This window comes from Gopherus flavomarginatus, chromosome 2 (assembly GCF_025201925.1).
Source record: "Gopherus flavomarginatus isolate rGopFla2 chromosome 2, rGopFla2.mat.asm, whole genome shotgun sequence".
Taxonomy (NCBI): Eukaryota; Metazoa; Chordata; order Testudines; family Testudinidae; genus Gopherus; species Gopherus flavomarginatus.
The window spans coordinates 43,823,374-43,843,406 of record NC_066618.1 but is presented as its reverse complement, the minus strand read 5'-3'; the positions used below and the strand labels follow the sequence as shown (position 1 = coordinate 43,843,406).

At 42.7% G+C, this 20,033-nt stretch overlaps 1 protein-coding gene across 7 annotated transcripts in view; it reads right to left on the bottom strand.

The window, feature by feature from the left end:
- Nucleotides 1-20,033, bottom strand: part of CROT (carnitine O-octanoyltransferase) — a 41,374-nt gene that overhangs the window by 19,326 nt on the left and 2,015 nt on the right. For 4 of the 7 annotated variants that reach the window (XR_007772526.1, XM_050939568.1, XM_050939565.1 and 1 more), the window contains exons 2-6: nucleotides 19,434-19,557; nucleotides 13,481-13,567; nucleotides 9,766-9,890; nucleotides 925-1,106; nucleotides 593-717 (exon numbers count right to left, since the gene is read on the bottom strand). Coding sequence is in view for 6 of the 7 variants with exons in the window: in XM_050939568.1 (XP_050795525.1) it covers nucleotides 593-717; nucleotides 925-1,106; nucleotides 9,766-9,890; nucleotides 13,481-13,567; nucleotides 19,434-19,548 (634 nt within the window). In the remaining variant the exon portion in view is untranslated. Of the gene's footprint in view, nucleotides 1-592; nucleotides 718-924; nucleotides 1,107-9,765; nucleotides 9,891-13,480; nucleotides 13,568-19,433; nucleotides 19,558-19,732; nucleotides 19,920-20,033 lie in introns of those variants that run through there. The other 3 variants (XM_050939567.1, XM_050939569.1, XM_050939571.1) reach the window with 3 other exon arrangements.

Genomic DNA, 20,033 nt, shown 5'->3' with positions numbered 1-20,033 from the left:
GTGAGCGCTGGATAGGAAGCTGAGAATTGGGAGGAGGGGGAAACATATCAGAACATAGGGGGAGTATGCCCCTGAAAAGGGGACTATGGAGACAGGGATAGGGAGGGAATTACAATTCTATATTGTAATTTTTCAATACACGGCACGCATATTTACTACTGTCATATGTAAGTGTGATTAAGATGCAAACACATAATTTGAAATAACTCCTTTCATTCAACAGCAAGAAGGAAGCACCAAATACTGTACCAAAAGGGGCATGAGGGCTAAAGTAAGTTAGTCCATTCCTGAAGCTCTAATCCCTTACTTGTATCTGGCCTGATTCCTTTATCTTTGTCTGTATCCAACCCAATTATAAAGATAAATACCAGTTTGGAAGGTGCAAGAGAGGCATCACCTCAGCTGTGGAATGTACAGACTGCATAGACCAGCTACCCTATAACACCAATAGCTAATTAAAATGCTCTTCAGCTACAGCAGGTTTTTAAAAAGACAAAAATATAGTGTTTTTTTCGTGGTTAATATGGCCACACTTTAGTCCTGTAACATAAAATTCGTTGTCTGTTACCCTAGGAAAGTTGCTAATGTTTACCAGTTCTAAAATAGTTGTCTAAAGAATCTCTAGTAATTCCTGGAATCTTGCAAGTGCAGAACAGCATTCGGAATTGGTTCATGTCCAGAGGCATATTTCCATCTCTATGTACAACCAATTTTTCCCTGCAGTAAACAGAATATACAAAAGTATAGGTTCTGATTAACTGTCAAGCATGAAGTGAAAAATACATCAACAAATAAAATATGGCAAAATTCATCCTTGAGTACAGTTGAGTTACGTCAAGGAAGAACTTGTCCCATATTATTCATGACTGTAAGCATGCACACTAAACTGATATTTAGAAGCAATTATATTTTTAAATGTCTTACGTTCTTATTAATTCCCAGTATTTCAAGATATGCCATATAACTATGCATCCTCTTTCTATTTGAGTTCCTTCTTTTGGTGGCCAGTAGTGTTCAAGATAAGGGCCTGGACCTCCAAAGTTATAATATATTTGTGTTGGTATGCGAGCATCAAGATAAGCCACATTCAGCCACCACTCTTCCAGCTGAAAAGGAACAGAGATTAGCATCACAATACATTTTAGGAATAGCTCTATAATAATCACTTGATTGTTCTACTGTACCTATCTAATTTTTTGTTACTTTTTAATACTTTGAAATAGTTCCTGAACTGTGAAAGGCAGACCAGTGATCCACGAAGCACTTACTGACGGTACTGAGACAGCTACATTACGTTTCCAGGTGCTATGTTAATTACTTTCTTAATATTAATTTTCTTTGTAATCAGTTGTTGTAGCTGTTGACTACACGTGCCAGAGATTATTTTCTGATGAGATTACAAATTTAGCTGACAAAGCTAAGTGTTAATCTAATAGACTTCTGTAAAATATCTGATGTGGCACTGCACTATATTTTGATTAAAAAAACTATAATACAAAATTAACCTGGCACAAACTATATGGATTAAAACCTGGCTAACTGAGAGGTTTCAAGGAAACCTAAAGACGAGCTTGTGTAAGCTTGAAAGCTTGTCTCTCTCACAACAGACATTGGTCCAATAAAAGATATATTACCTAACCCACCTTTTCGATCTAGCTTTCAACATATGATTGTGAATGGGCAATAATCATTGAGCAAGTGTGTTTCTAGTGGGGTCCCTCAGGGATCAGTTCTTGGCTCTGCACCAGTGGTCCCCACCCCCTATAGGAGCATGGAGGAATGTTCAACGGAGGCACGGTGGGACCTAGGCCAGTCCCTACAGAGTGCAGGGGGGGGAAGAGCCACCCAGCCCTGCTCTGCTCCCAGCTCTGCTCCAGCCCTGGCCCCAATCGCGGCTCTGACCCTGGCCCTGGCCTCAGCCCCGGCCCAGCCGTGACCTTGGCCTCTGGCCCTGCCCCAGCCGCAGCACCATCAATGGCCAAGGCCTGGGCTTCCAGCCCCTGACCGCAGCTTCAGTCTCTGACCGTAGCTCTTGGGGGTTACAGGCAAATCATATTAGCGGCAAGGGAGGTATGACTTAAAAAGTTTGGGGACCACTGCTCTACACTATTTAATTTTTTTATCAATGATCAAGAAGAAAACAGTTTGCATGGGGTATGGTAAATAATGCAGAAGGCAGGTCACTAATACAGAGCAATCTAGATCGCCTGGAAGCTGGGCATGAGTAAACAATATGCATTTTATTAAGGTCAAATGTAAATTTATACCTCTAGGAACAAAGAATATAAGCTTTAGTTACAGGATGAGGGACTATATCCTGGGAAACAGTAACTCTGTAAAAGCAGCAAAGAATCCTGTGGCACCCCTTATAGACTAACAGACGTTTTGGAGCATGAGCTTTCGTGGGTGAATACCCACTTCATCAGATGCATGTAGTGGAAATGTCCAGGGGCAGGTATATATATGCAGGCAAGCTAGAGATAATGAGGTAGTTCAATCAGGGAGGATGAGGCCCTGTTCTAGCAGTTGAGGTGTGAAAACCAAGGGAGGAGAAACTGGTTTTGTAGTTGGCAAGCCATTCATAGTCTTTGTTTAATCCTGAGCTGATGGTGTCAAATTTGCAGAAGAACTGAAGCTCAGCAGTTTCTCTTTGAAGTCTGGCCCTGAAGTTTTTTTGCTGCAGGATGGCCACCTTAAGGTCTGCTATAGTGTGGCCAGGGAGGTTGAAGTGTTCTCCTACAGGTTTTTGTATATTGCCATTCCTAATATCTGATTTGTGTCCGTTTATCCTTTTCCGTAGAGACTGTCCAGTTTGGCCGATGTACATAGCAGAGGGGCATTGCTGGCATATATTACATTGGTGGACGTGCAGGTGAATGAACCGGTGATGGTGTGGCTGATCTGGTTAGGTCCTGTGATGGTGTCGCTGGTGTAGACATGTGGGCAGAGCTGGCATCAAGGTTTGTTGCATGGATTGGTTCCTGAGCTAGAGTTACTATGGTGCGGTGTGCAGTTACTGGTGAGAATATGCTTCAGGTTGGCAGGTTGTCTGTGGGCGAGGACTGGCCTGCCACCCAAGGCCTATGAAAGTGTGGGATCACTGTCCAGGATGGGTTGTAGATCCCTGATGATGCACTGGAGAGGTTTTAGCTGGGGACTGTATGTGATGGCCAGTGGAGTCCTGTTGGTTTCTTTCTTGGGTTTGTCTTGCAGTAGGAGGCTTCTGGGTACACGTCTGGCTCTGTTGATCTGTTTCCTTATTTCCTCATGTGGGTATTGTAGTTTTGAGAATGCCTGGTGGAGATTTTGTAGGTGTTGGTCTCTGTCTGAGGGGTTAGAGCAGATGCCGTTGTACCTCAGTGCTTGGCTGTAGACAATGGATCATGTGATGTGCTTGGGATGGAAGCTGGAGGCATGAAGGTAGGCATAGCGGTCGGTAGGTTTTCGGTATAGGGTGGTGGTAATGTGACCATCACTTATTTGCACCGTGGTGTCTAGGAAGTGGACCTCTCGTGTAGATTGGTCCAGGCTGAGGTTGATGGTGAGGTGGAAGCTGTTGAAATCGTGGTGGAATTTTTCCAGAGTCTCCTTCTCATGGGTCCAGATGATGAAGATGTCATCAATGTAGCGTAGGTAGAGAAGGGGCATGAGTGGACAAGAGCTGAGGAAGCATTGTTCCAGGTCGGCCATAAAAATATTGGCATATTGTGGGGCCATGCGGGCGCCCATAGCGGTGCCACTGATCTGGAGATATATATTGTCATCAAATTTGAAATAGTTGTGTGTGAGGATAAAGGCACAGAGCTCAGCAGCCAGTTATGCTGTGGCATCATCAGGGATACTGTTCCTGACAGCTTGTATTCCACCTGTGTGTGGGATGTTTGTGTAGAGAGCCTCTACATCCATGGTGGCTAGGATGGTGTTTTCTGGAAGACCACCAATGCATTGTAGTTTCCTCAGGATATCAGTGGTGTCACGGAGATAGCTGGGAGTGCTGGTGGCATAGGGCCTGAGTAGAGAGTCCACATATCCAGACAGTCCTTCAGTGAGAGTGCCAATGCCAGAGATGATGGGGGCGTCGAGGATTTCCGGGTTTGTGGATCTTGGGTAGTAGATAGAATAACCCTGGTCGGGGCTCTAAGGGTATGTTGATTTGTTCCAGTGTTAGTGTAGGGAGTGTCCTGAGAAGATGTTGCAGTTTCTTAGTGTATTCCTCAGTGGGATCTGAGGGAAGTGGCCTGTAGAATTTGGTGTTGGAGAGTTGTCTGGCGGCCTCCTTTTGGTAGTCAGACCTGTTCATGATGACAACAGCACCTCCTTTATCAGCCTCTTTGATGATAATGTCTGGGTGGTTTCTGAGGCTGTGGATGGCATTGCGTTCTGCACGACTTAGGTTATGTGGCAAGCGATGTTGTTTTTCCACAATTTCTGCCTGTGCACGTCTGTGGAAGCATTCAACGTAGAGGTCCAGACTGTCATTTCGACCCTCAGGAGGAGTCCATGTGGAGTTCTTCTTCTTGTGCTGTTGGTGAGAGGGTACCTGCGTATTAGCGCGTTGTTCAGTGTTGTCCTGAAAGTATTCTTTGAGTTGGAGACGGCAAAAGTAGCTTCCAGATTGTCGCAGAACTGTATCATGTTGGTGGGGGTGGCAGGGCAGAAAGAGAGTCCCCGAGATAGGATAGACTTTTCTTCTGGGCTGAGTGTGTAGTTGGATAGATTGACAATATTGCTGGGTTGGTTGGGGGTACCACGGTTGTGGTCCCATGAGGCAGGTAGGAGTTTAGACAGCTTACAGTCCTTTTTCCTTTGTAGAGAGGTGAAGTGAGTAATGTAGATCTCCTGTCTTATTTTAGTGAAGCCCGTTTGTATGGAAGTTTGGTTATTAATGAGAGTCTCCAGGTGGGAGAGCTCTTTTTTGATGTTTTCCTGTTTGCTGTATAGGATGCTGATCAGGTGGTTCCTCCGTTTCTTTGATAGAGTATGGCATAATCTCTCACTGTGGTCTGTGTAGTATGTAGACAGCAGTGGATTTTTTACCTTTAGTCCATTTGGTATGATGTCCATCCATTTGCATTTGGAAAGGAAGATGATATCTGTCTGTATTTGTGCAAGTTCCTTCATGAACTCTGTGGGTCACATCGGATAATCAGCTGAACATGAGCTTCTAGTGTGATACTAAAGGGCTAATGCAATGGATGAATAAACAGGGGAACCCTGAGTAGGAGTATGGAGAACATAGCTACTAGAATACAGTGTCCAGTTCTAGCATTCACACTTTAAGAAGGATGCTGATAAATTGAAGAGGGCTCCAAGAAGAGCCACGAGATCGATTAAAGGACTGGAAAGCATGCCCTATAGTCAAAGATTCAAGGAGCACAATCTCTTTAGCTCAACAAAGAGAAGGTTAAGGGGACTCTATAAGTAGCTACATGGGGAACAAAAATTTGATAATGGGCTCTTCAACCTAGCAGAGAAAGTTTAATCAAGTGGCCAAAAGGTGAAGCTAGACCAGAGATTCTCAAACTAGGTGATGGGCCCCCCTGGGCAGTGCAGAATGTATTCTGCTGGGGCGTGAGAAGCTTGGGGAGGGGGGGAATAAATTTACTGCGCACATTTTACCCACAGCAATGAATAACTAACAAAGCTGATTCCTGCAAACCTCTGAGGTCCTCAGATAGCACAGTGCATTCTGACAGATTTCTGTTAAACTTGCATAGCATTATACAAAGTTGTTGCCATCTGCACGTTAATCCATTTGCTACGGCGTGGTGTGCACACTTAATTGTATGCATGAAACACAACTGCAGATTTGCTTTTGCTTTTATTACAAATGTATCGCTGGCTCATTCATGCAGCAGAAAAAAAAAGTGAAAAAGAAGCTGAAACTGATTCAAGTGAAGCACTGCAGCCACATATATCGGTATACAGTAGAACCTCAGAGTTACGAACATCAGATTTACAAACTGACTGGTTAACAACACACCTCATTTGGAACTGGAAGCACACAATCAGGCAGCAGAGACAAAAAAAAAATACTGTACAGTATTGTGTTAAATGTAAAAAAAATAAAGGGGAAGTTTAAAAAAAGATTTGACAAGGTAAGGAAACTGTTTCTGTGCTTGTTTCATTTAAATTAAAATGGTTAAAAGCAGCATTTTTCTTCTGCATAGTAAAGTTTCAAAGCTATATTAAGTCAAGTTCAGTTGTAAACTTTTGAAAAAACTATAACGTTTTGTTCAGAGTTATGAACATTAGAGTTACAAACGACCTCAATTCCTGAGGCATTCGTAATTCTGAGGTTCTACTGTATGTACTTGTGTGGCGGTGGGAGGAGGGTGTAAATTACTACGGACACAAAGAAGGGTGGAGGCGTGATCATATAAGTTTGAAAACCACTGAGCTAGATCAATTTAGACTGGAAATACAAGACAGATTTTTAGCAGTGGGGGTAACTAACAATTGGGACAACTTACCGAAAGTATGGATGGATTCTCCATCACTGGCATTTTTAAATCAAGACTTGATATTTTTCTAAAAGATATGACCTAGTTTAAACAGGATTTAATTCAGGGAAGTTCTATGACCTGTGTTACACAGTGTTACACAGACAAAACTGCACAGAATCTTTTCAGGGGGCAAGACAAAGATGCCACATTTATTATGATAACAATTTGATTTATAACCAATAACTAATATCTTAACTCTTATTCTCACACCTTATACCTAATACCTATACACACACACACACATCCACACATCCATCAGATGTTCTGTAGCCGCTGCATAGTTACCAGTCCTGAACATAGCTTGAGTTCGTATCTTGTGGTGGCTAATTGGTCAGGAAAGCCAGGCACAAGGGCGAGCTGGGTCTCTGTTGGGCATGCACCGATGTCCTTCCATGTTGGGAGCAGAATGTTACCCTCAAAAGTCTTCCATCTCACCCAATCTTTTTGTAGACTTTAGTTTGAATCCAGAGTCTATAGGTCTTGCTGTATCACGCTGCCTCTGGGTTTGGTGATTGATCACCTATCAATTGCAGGCGTGACTTTTAGCCTAGGATTTGGCTTTGATCTTCCTTCTATTGTACCTTTTCTTTTTAGGATGGACTTTTCTTACTTTGTTAGGGCTCCTGTCTGCATCTTCAGCCATTGGTATTTAAACTCTATTTCATCAGGACAGGCTGGGGCTGGAGGTTGATTCCATCATCCATACATACCTCATTCACACATCTAAACTAAACTAATAAGATTACAGCAGGGTTTGCAAAAATGAAGGTTGGAGCAAGCTTTTATAAAATGGAGTAAGCATTTTAAAATGAGGTTTGGATTACAATATGGCAAACAGTGAACAGAAGTTACAATATAGACAAGTTTAGTGGATGGCAAACAGTGAACAGAAGTTACAATGCAGGCAAATGTAATGAATGGTGAACAGAAGTTACACTATTGAGATACTGAAACAGTGCAAGTCTGAGGCCATGTCTACATCTAAAATTTTGCAGCGCTGGTTGTTACAGCTGTATTAGTACAGCTGTATAGGGCCAGCGCTGCAGAGTGGCCACACTTACAGCAACCAGCGCTGCAAGTGGTGTTAGATGTGGCCACACTGCAGCGCTGTTGGGCGGCTTCAAGGGGTTTTGGGGAAGGCGAGAGCAAGCCGGGGAAGGAGACCAGCTTCGCCGCGGTTTGCTCTCGCGTTCCGCGAACCACCCTGCAAACCGCAGGGAAGGAGACCTGCTTGCTCGGGGGTTCGGCGAACGCGAGAGCAAACCGGGGAAGGAGACCAGCTTCGCCGCGGTTTGCTCTCGCGTTCCCCGAACAAGCAGGTCTCCTTCCCTGCGGTTTGCAGGGTGGTTCGCGGAACGCGAGAGCAAACCGCGGCGAAGCTGGTCTCCTTTCCCGGTTTGCTCTCGCCTTCCCGGAACCACCCAGCAAACCTCAGGGAAGGAGACCTGCTTGCTCGGGGTTCGGGGAACGCGAGAGCAAGCCGGGGAAGGAGACCAGCTTGATTACCAGAGGCTTCCTCAGGTATGCTGGGATACCTGCTTATTCCACGGAGGTCAAGAAAAGCGCTGGTAAGTGACTATACTTGATTACCAGCGCTGGATCACCAGCGCTGGATCCTCTACACCCGAGACAAAACGGGAGTACGGCCAGCGCTGCAAACAGGGAGTTGCAGCGCTGGTGGTGCCCTGCAGATGTGTACACCTCCTAAGTTGCAGCGCTGTAACTCCCTCACCAGCGCTGCAACTTTCTGATGTAGACAAGCCCTCAGTGATTTAAGCAGGAATTGGATTGATAGTGAAACTTACAAAGGCAGCTGGCTAAACAGCTATGGCTCTTAATCAGCATCTTCATTGTCAATTAGCCAGTTATTAGGGTAACTGGTTTATGAATGAATGTTGTTTCATTCATAAAACTTTACTTATGAAGTTACATTAATAAAGTGAATAAAAACAATTTCATTTATCAGTTCTACAACAGGAGGTCAGACTAGGTACCTTCTGGTTTTCTAATCTATGAATCATGAATGGGAGAAGAGGCGGTCTATCTGATTATTAGTGATGGGGGAAATCATCTAAAATATAATTTCTCTTTTCAGAGTGTTCCACACTATGAAAATTCTTCAGAATACCTGTTCTGAGATAATGTAAGTATAGACATGTTGGGATTGATGACGGTCTCATGAATTCCAAAGAGTGTCTGAAATTTATTAGTAGTTCTTTTTTCTCTTTCTTTTTTGCAAGGCCACCTGACTGTCAGATTGCCATCACATGTATTACTGCTCTTCACAAAACGAAAGAGACCAGAATGTATGGCCTCTGGGGCACAGACCATGGGTAAAATTTTCAAAAGTTCCTAAATGACTTAGGAGCCTAAATTCCTCTTTCTAACGTGACTTAGACAATTAGGGGCCTAAGGGCTCATCTACACAGCAAGTTACTATGTGGCTACCCAGGGTGTGAATCTACAGTGCTCCTGCTTGTCACATGCTCCAGGACGTTCATTGGAAAGTGCCCACACAGGCTATTTCTGTGTGGAAAGGTGGTGCATTGTAGATTCACATCATGACTTGTCACGCAGTAACTGGCCGTGTAAAGAAGCCTTAAGAATCATTACAAGTCAATGGGACTTAGGATCCTCAATCACCTGGTTGCTTTTGAAAATTTTACTCTGTGTTGTCTGATCTTCAGCATCTAGCACATTTGGGCTTTTGAGCACTATCACAATCCAAATACTGAGTCATCTTCAGCCTGTGCAATATTGCAGAATATGATACCTCAAGGTAACTGAGTTAAATCTAAGTTCTTATTTGCTGTAATCTTATTTATGTGATTGTTTACTGAGCCAGCCATAACAAAATGAGTAATAAAACTGGTCTCTAACAATTCATAAATATAAAAATGTTGAACAAAACACCCTATTTTCATAGATTCCTTCTCCTTTTCCAGTTTGTTTAGCTATTAAAATATGTAGTCTTTGCTCCATCAATAAACACTAGTATTGGGTCTCATATGCAAAGATTTGGCCTGACCTTGAAAACATTATTCTTGTAAATAACTCTATTCACATAATAAAGTTATGTAACAAGAATAAGGAAAGGTTGAGCCTAAAGCTCAGCGCTTCACAAGATCAGGCCCTAACTAGCTCACTTTCTGACTGTTCTCTGCAAAAATACTGATGTCTTATACTCCAAAAACTAGATGTATCAAGATCTATGAGAAACACATAGGAAACCTTAAATAAATCATAATTCAAAACATACCCAATTCTTCTTCTCTTTAGCCCTTTCCAGTAACTTATGCTGCAACACTTCTCCAATCCCATGTTCAAACTTTTTAACTATGTCCTCTGTTCTTTGATATTCTTCTTGATTTAGGAATGGTTTTACTATAAAAAAGGAAAATGTATATAAATACAGGTCTGTATGAACTCCCCACCATGCAGACCCTGAAGATGACAGACCCCAAGAGAAATATTTAATATAAATAAATACAGAGGTCTTTGTTGAAAGAAAAATATATTTTAAAAAGGCCAGAGAACGTTCTACGAAATCTTAATGTAAAAATACATTAAAAAAATGTAAGTTAAATAAGACTATCACTCTTCTCAAATAAGAGTGGATACAAAAGGCCCGCTATATCAAATAAGAGATTAAATCAAATAAGAGACTGAAAACAAATATTTAGGACCTAAGCTGGTAGATACTATGGAGTTCTGTGACTCTGCAGCTCCCATGAAACTCGTTCACTAATTAAACTTGTCTCTACTTTGTTTGTGGGCACAGTACCTGTCTAATACACTGGGTGAGTCCACACAGCTGAGAAACACACAGATATCACATTATCGCATCAAACATAAGCTACTAGTCTTCACCTTCAAGGCCCTTCATGGTCTAGCCCAGTGGTGGGAAATCTGTGGCCCGCGTGCAGCCCATCAGAGTAATCCGCTGGCCACCACTTCCCCCAGCTCCCATAGGTCGGGAACGGCAAACTGCGGCCACTGGGAGCTGCGGGCAGCCATGCCTGCAGATGGTCAATGTAAACAAACTGTCTCATGGCCCGCCAGCAGATCACCCTGACGGGCTGGGTGTAGCCTGTGGGCTGCAGGTTGCGCACCATTGGTCTAGCCCCAGCCAATCTGTCATCTCTCAATTCACTTTCTAGATAGATACTTACCTCCAATTGGGCAATGATGCCAACCTCCATTGCCTCCTTGTTAAATTTTTAAACAAGCACCTTGGTGCTGTCATAAACAGTTAAGGGTTAATAGAACAGGAGTACTTTATATCTCTTTTGCCTGTAAAGGATTAACAAGTTCAGTGAGCCCGGCTGTCACCTGACCAGAGGACCAATCAGGGGACAGGATACTTTCAAATCTTGAGGGAGGGAAGTTTTTGTGTGTGCTGTTAGTTTTTGGTTGTTGTTCACTCTGAGGGCTCAGAGGAACCAGACATGCAACCAGGTTTCTCTCCAATCTCTCCAATACAGGCTCTTATAAGTTTAAAATAGTGAATACTGGATAGATAAGGCGAGCTAAGCTTATGTTTGTTTTCTTTATTTGCAAATATGTATTTGGCTGAAAGGAGTTCAAATTGGTATTTTGCTAAAAAGATTTTAATATGTACTTGTATACTTAGGCTGGGAGGGTATTCCCAGTGTCTATAGCTGAAAGACCCTGTACCTATTCCATTTTAAATTTACAAAGATAATTTTTTACTGTTTTTCTCTCTTTAATTAAAAGTTTTTCTTGTTTAAGAACCTGATTGTTTTTCTATTCCAGTGTGAGACCGCAGGGGACTGGGTCTGGATCCACCAGGGAATTGGTGGGGAGAAAGGAGGGAAGGGGGAGAGAGAGGTTAATTTTCTCCCTGTGTTAGGATTACTTTCTCTCTCACGGAAAGTCTGGGAGGGGAAAGAGGAGGGGGAAAGGTGAATTTTCCTCTGTTTTTAGATTCAAGGAGTTTGAATCACAGTAATTTTCCAGGGTAACCCAGGGAGGGGAAGCCTGGGAGAGGCAACGGTGAGGGAAAGGGTTTACTTTCCTTGTATTAAGATCCAGAGGGTCTGGGTCTTGGGGGTCCCCGGGCAAGGTTTTGGGGGGACCAGAGTGTACCAGGCACTGGAATTCCTGGTTGGTGGCAGCGCTACAAGTACTAAGCTGGTAATTGAGCTTAGAGGAATTCATGCTGGTACCCCATCTTTTGGACACTAAGGTTCAGAGTGGGGAATTATACCATGACAGGTGCTTTCTCTGCTGCCTCTCATGCTTGGGAGAAGCTCCTGTAAACATCTGCATTATCCTGCTTCAAATTCCTCCTTCAAACTCTCCTTTGCCATGATGCCTACAAAAACTTGATAACAGGTGTGCTGAGACCACTGCCTATCATGCTGACCAGTACCATCTCATTGTTTTCCTGTACTCCTCCATCTGTATTGTATCATCTGTTGGATATTATACTCAGACTGGAAAGCAATCTGGGGAAAGGACTATCTTTTTTGTTCATTCTCTCCTTGCAGCCATAGGTAGGCTTTATAATTAATCAAATTAGACAACCTCTTTAGGTTCCTGATAGTCTCCTGCTCATCACAAAACCTCCTTGGTTAAAATCTAAGGGCCCGATTCTCCAATGTTTTGCACAGTTTGTAGTAATTTACACCTGAGGGAAGTGAGTGCAAAGTGGATGTCCAACTCTGCTATCCTGATTTAGTAGCTCAATACTTCCAAAATACTTTGGGCACGGTTGCTGCTTTTGTAAGTAAGATCCCTATATTACCCTTGAGATTTCATGATCATTTATATTGACTAATACTCTTCCAAGTTTAATTGTATGGTCACAAGACATGTTTAATGAAAATATAGCTATAATGGTCTTAAAAATATTAAGTCCAGATGTAATGTTTCCATGGATCCAATACATTTTTCTGGCATTCTTTTTAAGTTTTGTGCAATTTAGTCTTCATTATTTTATTTTATTTTTCTGGTGCTTTCAAAATTTCAGTGTGTGGGGTGAAAGATTATTATGTCTTCATATAAAACTTTTTATATTTCTGTTTTGTAGGCTTTCCACCCCAGAGGTGTAACACCCTCACTTATATTTTATATAATATATTCCTTTATCTGGTTTGTCATTTGACAAACATAGTGCTCATGCTTCATAGTCTCATGAACAAGTTATTCTAGAGCACAGAACAGTGGTGTATGGTCTGCTGACACTTATCTATGTGTGTGATTAGACTGAATTTTCTACTGTGTTCCTAGTAGCAGGGAAAAAAGGTCAATCCTTGTGTGAGAGTAGAAGCCAGGATTTTGGTCTAATGGAGTCTTTCTCCAAACATCTATCCATATGGGTTGCTGAATTATATTTCTCAATCGTCATATTTTGGGTATCTTGGAATTTGCACTGGGTAGCATGGCATCTGACCAATTTCCAATGTAACAACTGATCTCTCCTTAGTAATTATCTCTACGTCTAAGAAGGTGATTTTTCATTAATGCAGCATGAACAAAGTCTTTCAGAGAAACTAGATGTTCTACACTACACAAGCCTTGGGTATCTCATTTGGCTAACCATGAGCCTGTGCCATTGTGTGTTATGTATATACTTCTTATGGTGTTGCCAAAGTAACTTCTTGTTTACAAAGGCTATGTCTACACTACAGACCTCATGTAGCCACTCTATGCCAACAGGAGAAACCATCTCCAATGAGCGGCAGTGGCTATGTCAGCGGAAGAGGGTCTCCTACCCACATAGCTCTGTCCACACCAGCACTCTGTCGGTGAAATATATGTCCAGCGGGGGGTATTTTTTTTACATCCGTGACCAACAAAAGTTTTACTAACAAAAGTGCTAGTGCAGACATAGCCTGAGATTTTCCTCTCTGGTTTTGTGATAAGTATATATACATAACATACCCAGAAACATGGAACTTTTGCAAAAAAATAAAATAAAAAATAAATAAATAAAAAATCACTTTTACTTTTTATTTTATGACGATGTATGAACATATTTGAGTTTGATTCCTTGTATAGTCCAACACCACATTTTTTACACCAACATAATTTTGCTTAATAAAAACATCAGTGTGGTGTCAGTTACTTTTTAAAGAAAGATGCATTCTCATTGGTTAATCTAACCATTAAACATGTTGCTTTACACATAAATAGAGCCTTTACACTAGATTTGGTACATCCTTTTGCTACCCAGGAGGGTACACTATAACTATATACATTTACTGAAGTAAAGCTATAGCTTAATATTTTCAGATTCTGATAAATTGTACGTTTTTAGTACGTTAGAAAATGGAAAATAAAACATTACTTATTTACTAGATAACTTCTTGCTTATGATGTGTGTCAAGCTGCATTAAGATGGCAACTGGAATTTAATTACACACGCAACACAGCATAAAATTTATTTTTATTAAACAAGCTCATAATGCAGCACATGACCTGTTGTGTCATATTCATAAAGCTTGAACTCAAAAGTTAGATATTTTTCCTCGATTCTTTCTTTATATAGAAAAACAGCCTTTAACCTTGAGCCTTTAACACAAAAGTTTTTGATAGAGGATTATGGATTCAGCATATATTTTTTATTTAAAATATTAAGAGATAAGTATCGCAGGCGTTAACATTTTGTATTAAATTTAGATTTCATTTTAAATAGGTTTATTGTTAAAAAGAAAAAATTAAATAAAACAATAAAATGTAAGTATTTTTTTAATTTTTTTTTAATCCATCCTGCCTCCAGACCTGAAAGACAAGGCTCTCCAGTTGAGCTAAAGAGACAGGATTGCAAGCTGAGAGCTGTAACAGACACACATCTTGTGCGGCTCAAGCATAGAAGAGACGCTACACATATTGACTGGAACCAAAGTCTATATCTGCATGGAGTTCCTTGCAGGATCAGGACCTTAAGCTGCATCTTTCTCTTAAAGTCTTATCATACTAGATTGATAAATATACCTGCGTTGTTTGACCTTTTGGGATTTATGTGGGTGAGTGGATGTGAGGGTAAACAGTTGAACTAACCTTATTGATAATGTTGAGACCTGTCAAGTTAAATGCAGGGCTGCATATACAGTTCAAGAGCAAAAGTGTGCAAACCCTCTGAGAGAGCTTTAATTCATACAGGTATGGTTTATTTATTAATTTGGAGAGGCAGATTTGATTTCCAAAATTCAGTTTTAATATGCAATTCCGCTATGTTACAATCTGTCCACAATCACAGCACATCTCTATTTTCTCCCTGTAGTGCAGTTCACTAGAATTGAAGTGGGGTTATTTTTGAGACACCAACGTTTGAGATACTTCCCCCTTTTAAAAACAAAAAAACAATATACCCATGAATTTAGCGCTCTGCATCAAAAAGAGTTACATAATAGCTTTAGACTTAAACCTTACGCAGGCCCAGCTACATCACTCAGTGTTGTGAAAAATGTCACGCCCTACATGACGTAGATAAGCTGATCTAACCCCCTCTGTAGACTAAGCTATGTTGATGGAAGACATCTTCTGTCGACATAATGTCACCTCTCGATAGGGTAGATTTACTACAGTGACAGGCAAAACCCTTGCTTTGCAGTAGCGTCTACATCCAATACAGTGGTGCAGCTGGAGCATTTGTAGTACAGATATGCCCTCAATTAACCATAACAACAGAGGGCTTGTCTTCCTTGCAACAATCAGCTTGAGTTAGTATTCTCAAGTTACTCCACTCAAGCTACCCTAGTTCAAGTGAAGGTCACCACACAGCAAAACAACATTTGAGCTACACAGAGTGATCCGATTAGTAGAATGATTGCAATAGCAGCTGACGAGTTGTAACTTGAGCAGCGGCACTCCCAGTGCTTTACAAGCTAGAGCATCAGTAGCACTAGAACTTCAGCCCACCTTCTGAGAGTATTTTTATATTGCAATAAAACATTTCTGGCTGCCCCAAGTCAGCTGACTCAGGCTAGCAGGGCTATAAAATTGCAGTGTAGAGGTTTAGGCTCGAAGTCCAGGCTCTGGGACTCCAAAGGGGGAGGGTAAGCTTGAATCAGCTAACAGGCTAGCCACAGGTGTTCTACTGCAGCGTATACATATCCTGTGAGTGCCTCTACATTGCATACTAACTCAAGTTTGATCCCAAGCCCCACCTCTATCCACATACAAATCAATCTGGCTCGGGTCCTAGGACCCTTCCTAGAAAACTACATCAGAGTCTGAGTCCTGCTGTGACTCAGGTCCAAGCCCTGTCATTTTGTAGTGTGGCTATAGCTTAAGCCGCAGACCAGAGTCAGAAAGTCTATGTAGTGCAATCTGGATGTATTAGCATGGCTAAAAGACACAGGTCCAGCAATTGTAAAACCAGGGTTACAATGCAGCATGAACACTCAAGCACAAGCTTGGAAACAATAAGCCCACAAGCCTGGGTCCCACAGTCTTGGGTTTCCAATGCAATGTAAACATACCCCAACAGGCTAGCAAGCGCAGGCTTAAAGCAATGCTTTAAGTTGAGCTAGAAACTTGTGTGTTTATATGGATGGGCGTCAGGTTAGGGACAAAATTCATAGCTTGAGCTAACAATGCAGGAAAGACTCACTCATAAGGGGCAAGATCCTGCAACCACAAAGCCAACTGGGACTTTTCCAATGATTTCAGTAGGAGCAGAACTGGATGCAAAGTGAGTCTGGGGATTTGGGCACAGATCCACAAAGATACATAGAGGCTTAAGTCTGAGTTGTAGGCACCACTGCAATCCACAAAACTCTTGTTTAGCTACTATCTGACCTTGCATGGTGCCTATATTTTTGCAGTAAAAGTTCCCTAGGTGCCTAAGTTTCTGCCTGGGAGCACATACACTGCTGCCTCACTCTAGGCATGTAGATGCTTATCGCCTCCCAAAGCCTCAGTGCAATCTATGAACTGGGGGTCAGAGGGGCTTCAGCCTATCTCATCCAAAGGCCCCAATCCAGTAGGTGTTCTCAGAAGATGCCTACCAGATCAGGTCCCACTCCAAATCCAGCCACCAGAGGAGGTGGTGCCATCACCAACCACAACTTTTAGCCCACTGGATACAGTGTTCACCTGGAATGAGGGAGTCTCAGGTTCAACAGCCATCTCAGACAGGGAGAGAGAAAGAGGATTTGAACAAAGACCTCCCAAACGTCTCAGGAGAGTTTCTAACCACTGGGCTATGGGATATTCTAATATAGGTTTCTCTCAATGTCTCCTGCTGAAGCTGTTTCATTTCAGGTACATACTTAGAGTTAGGGAGATGAGGGGGGGAGAGAGAGAGAATGAATGACTCTATAGCCTAGTGGTTAGGGCAGCTGCTTGGGTGGTGAGAGACCCAAGGTCCACTCCAACTTCTCTCATTAGTTTGCAGCTGTTCTACTGTATATAAATAATGAAAGAGTGAATGGCGCAGGGGAATTGGACTCTGGATTGTCCCCCCCTCCACCCTCCAGGCTAGAATGTCATTCTCTTTCTCTCACACAATGACTCTAATTATTTATCCGAAGTGGATACAGGAGACACTGAGGGCTTGGCTACACTCACACTTTACAGCGCTGCAACTAGGGTGTGAAAAAACACCCCCTGAGCGCTGCAAGATACAGCGCTGTAAAGTGTCAGTGTAATCAGGGCAGCAGCGCTGGGAGCGTGGCTCCCAGCGCTGCACGCTACACCCGTAAGGGATGTGGTTTACATGCAGCGCTGGGAGAGCTCTCTCCCAGCACTGCCGCTCTGACTATACTCACACTTCAAAGCGCTGCCGCGGCAGCGCTTTGAAATTCCAAATGTAGCCATACCCTGAAGGAGACCCATACCCGTATATATCATAGCTAAGTGTGGGAAATCCCTGTTCAAATCCTCTCACTCCATCAAGCAGAGGGGAAGCTGAATCACCTGTTTCTCCTACATCCTACTCATTCTCACAAGAAATGGCTTAGACTCTTAAGTCACCTGACTTGAAGAGAAGTGTTCCCAGCCATGGATCGCAAGCAGAGATAGTTGCCTAAGTCCAAGCTGCAGAGAGTCACCTATTTCCTGAGAGGGGAGGGGCATCTCCTCTTAGCTAGTTTTGGTGGATCCCATTCCAAGGTGTCTCTCTCTCTCAATTCATTTTATAGGGAACCTAGCCACCTAACTCAGGCTCTGTGATTGCACTGTAGCTCCTGTGATTTTACTTAGGTGTCTAAAAGTTAGGCTTTGCAATGCTCAGTGCCACAGCACTTGATCCCTCTGTGGATCTAGGAATTATGGCATAATTTTTGTTTCTAGCTGGGTAGGGCTGTCAGAGCCCCACCTCCAAGGCTGTTGCTCAAGTAAAGTTTTTCCATTAAAAGGTGGGTTATCAGGAGAAATTGCAGTAGCTGCAAAGAAAGATTAAGAAGTCTCAGAATTCTGGAAGCGAGTAAGGAAGGATAGAATTATTTAGGAAGAAATATAGACAGCTCATTCCTATATCTGTGACTTGTTTACTATATAGTAACTCCTGACTTAACATCAACCTAGGTGACGTTGTTTCGTCGCTGTTTAGAGAATGTGCTCATTTAAAGTTGCACAATGCTCCCTTATAAGGTTGTTTGGCAGCCACCTGCTTTGTCCACCACTTGCAGAAAGAGCAGCCCGTTGAAGGTAGCTGCTGGGGGCTTCAAATCAGGATGGATCAGCAGCCCCCTATCAGCTCCCTGCTCCCCTAAGTTCCCTGTGTGGCAGCTGCTTGGCAGGCTATCAACTGCCAGGCAGTTCAGGTGTCTCTCCCCCAACTACTGTGTGCTGTTCCTGCCCAGTGCCTTGGAGCTGCTCCTGGGAACCCCCTGATTGCTGTGCAGAGAGAAAAAAGGGGTGCTAATGTCAAAGTGTCCCTCATCCCCTTCTCCTGTACCTCATCTCCAGAGAGCAGGGAGAGACATGACAGGGCTCAGGACAGAGGGAGCTTGCTGGTAGCAGCTGCTGTCTCAACTTGCTGGTCTACTTAAAAAGGCAGTGCACTTAGAGTGGGGTCACAGCACTTAAAGAGGCAATGCACATCTCTCTCTCACACACGTGTGTGTGTGTCTGTCTGCCTCTCTCTCTCTCTGCCTCTCTCTCTCTCTCTCTCTCTCTCACACACACACACACACACACACACACACACGTCTCTGTCTCTCTCTGCCATGCTGTCTCTCCTCCCTCCATTCAAGCTACCTGGTAGAGTGTGAGGCTACATTCACAACGTGTTAACTCTGAGGGCTCAGCTGAGTGCTAATCCAACATTTAGCAGTACGACATTCCCTGGGAAATATCCCATCCTCTTTCATACTCTAACTTCACCTCCTGAACCAAGCTTCACAATCATCATTGCTGTGTATAGTATTAAATTGTTTAAAACTTATACTCCGTGTGTGTATATATATACACACACGCACACAGACTTTTGTCTGGCGAAAAAAATTTCCGAGGAACCTAACCCATCTGTTTACATTAATTCTTGTGGGGAAATTGGATTTGCTTAACATCGTTTCGCTTAAAGTAGCATTTTTCAGGAACATAACAACAACATTAAGCGAGGAGTTACTGTATAAGAGTCTGACATAATAGAGGTCTATGATTTACGAAACAGCAAATTCCATCTGGCATAAAACAGAAGAACGCATTCATATTTGTGTTCTCCCTGTCACCTTTTCCTTTGTGATATTTTGTTTACTAGATGGTAAAATTCTTTAGGGCAGGAGCCTTGCCAAGTGAGATTGCTCAAAAGACTCAAGCAGACTTTTGGAGGTGTATAAATAACAACAACAAAAAATTGTGTTTACAAATGTGAGAAGTGCTTTGAAATCTTTGTTTATATGGGGATGCTGGACAAACAAAGGCAACCACGAGCAAACACACACCTATTTCCAACAATTTTTAGACCTCTCTAAAAGACAAAAGTTTATTAAGGGATTATAACAGCTATACCTGCATCAAGGTATCTCTTTAAAGATTCATCAAGAGTAGGCACTGGCAGTGAAGGAAGAGAATTCTGGTACTGGAAGGTTCTCTCTTCAGAGGATTCAAACACTTGGTTTTCCATGATGTGGATCTGAAGCAAAATAGTAATTATGAAGCCTGAATTAGATAGCATGCTTACATATCCCCACTCCACTTCTATCTACTTTGCTTGGATTTCTGCCTCTTACATTGTAACACACAGAATTACAGAAATGTAGGGAGCTAGAAGAGGTAATCAAGCCCAACCACCTGCACTAAGGACATACCTAATAGAGAAATCAAACAACACCATGGTACCAGGGCCAGAAAAGTCTCTTGGTGGCACAACACTCAGAATGGGTGATGGATGCCCAAAACAAGATGTGGAATCTATTACTTGGAGGCTGTTTACAGTTCCTCTGGTAACATCTCAGGGGTTCTGAATTGTCCAGCGCAGGGGTGGCCAACCTGAGCCTGGGAAGGAGCCAGAATTTACCAATGTACATTGCCAGAGTCACAGTAATATGTCAGCAGCTCTCCATCAGCTCCCCCGACTCCAACCTGCAGCTCCCCTTACCCACCGGCAGC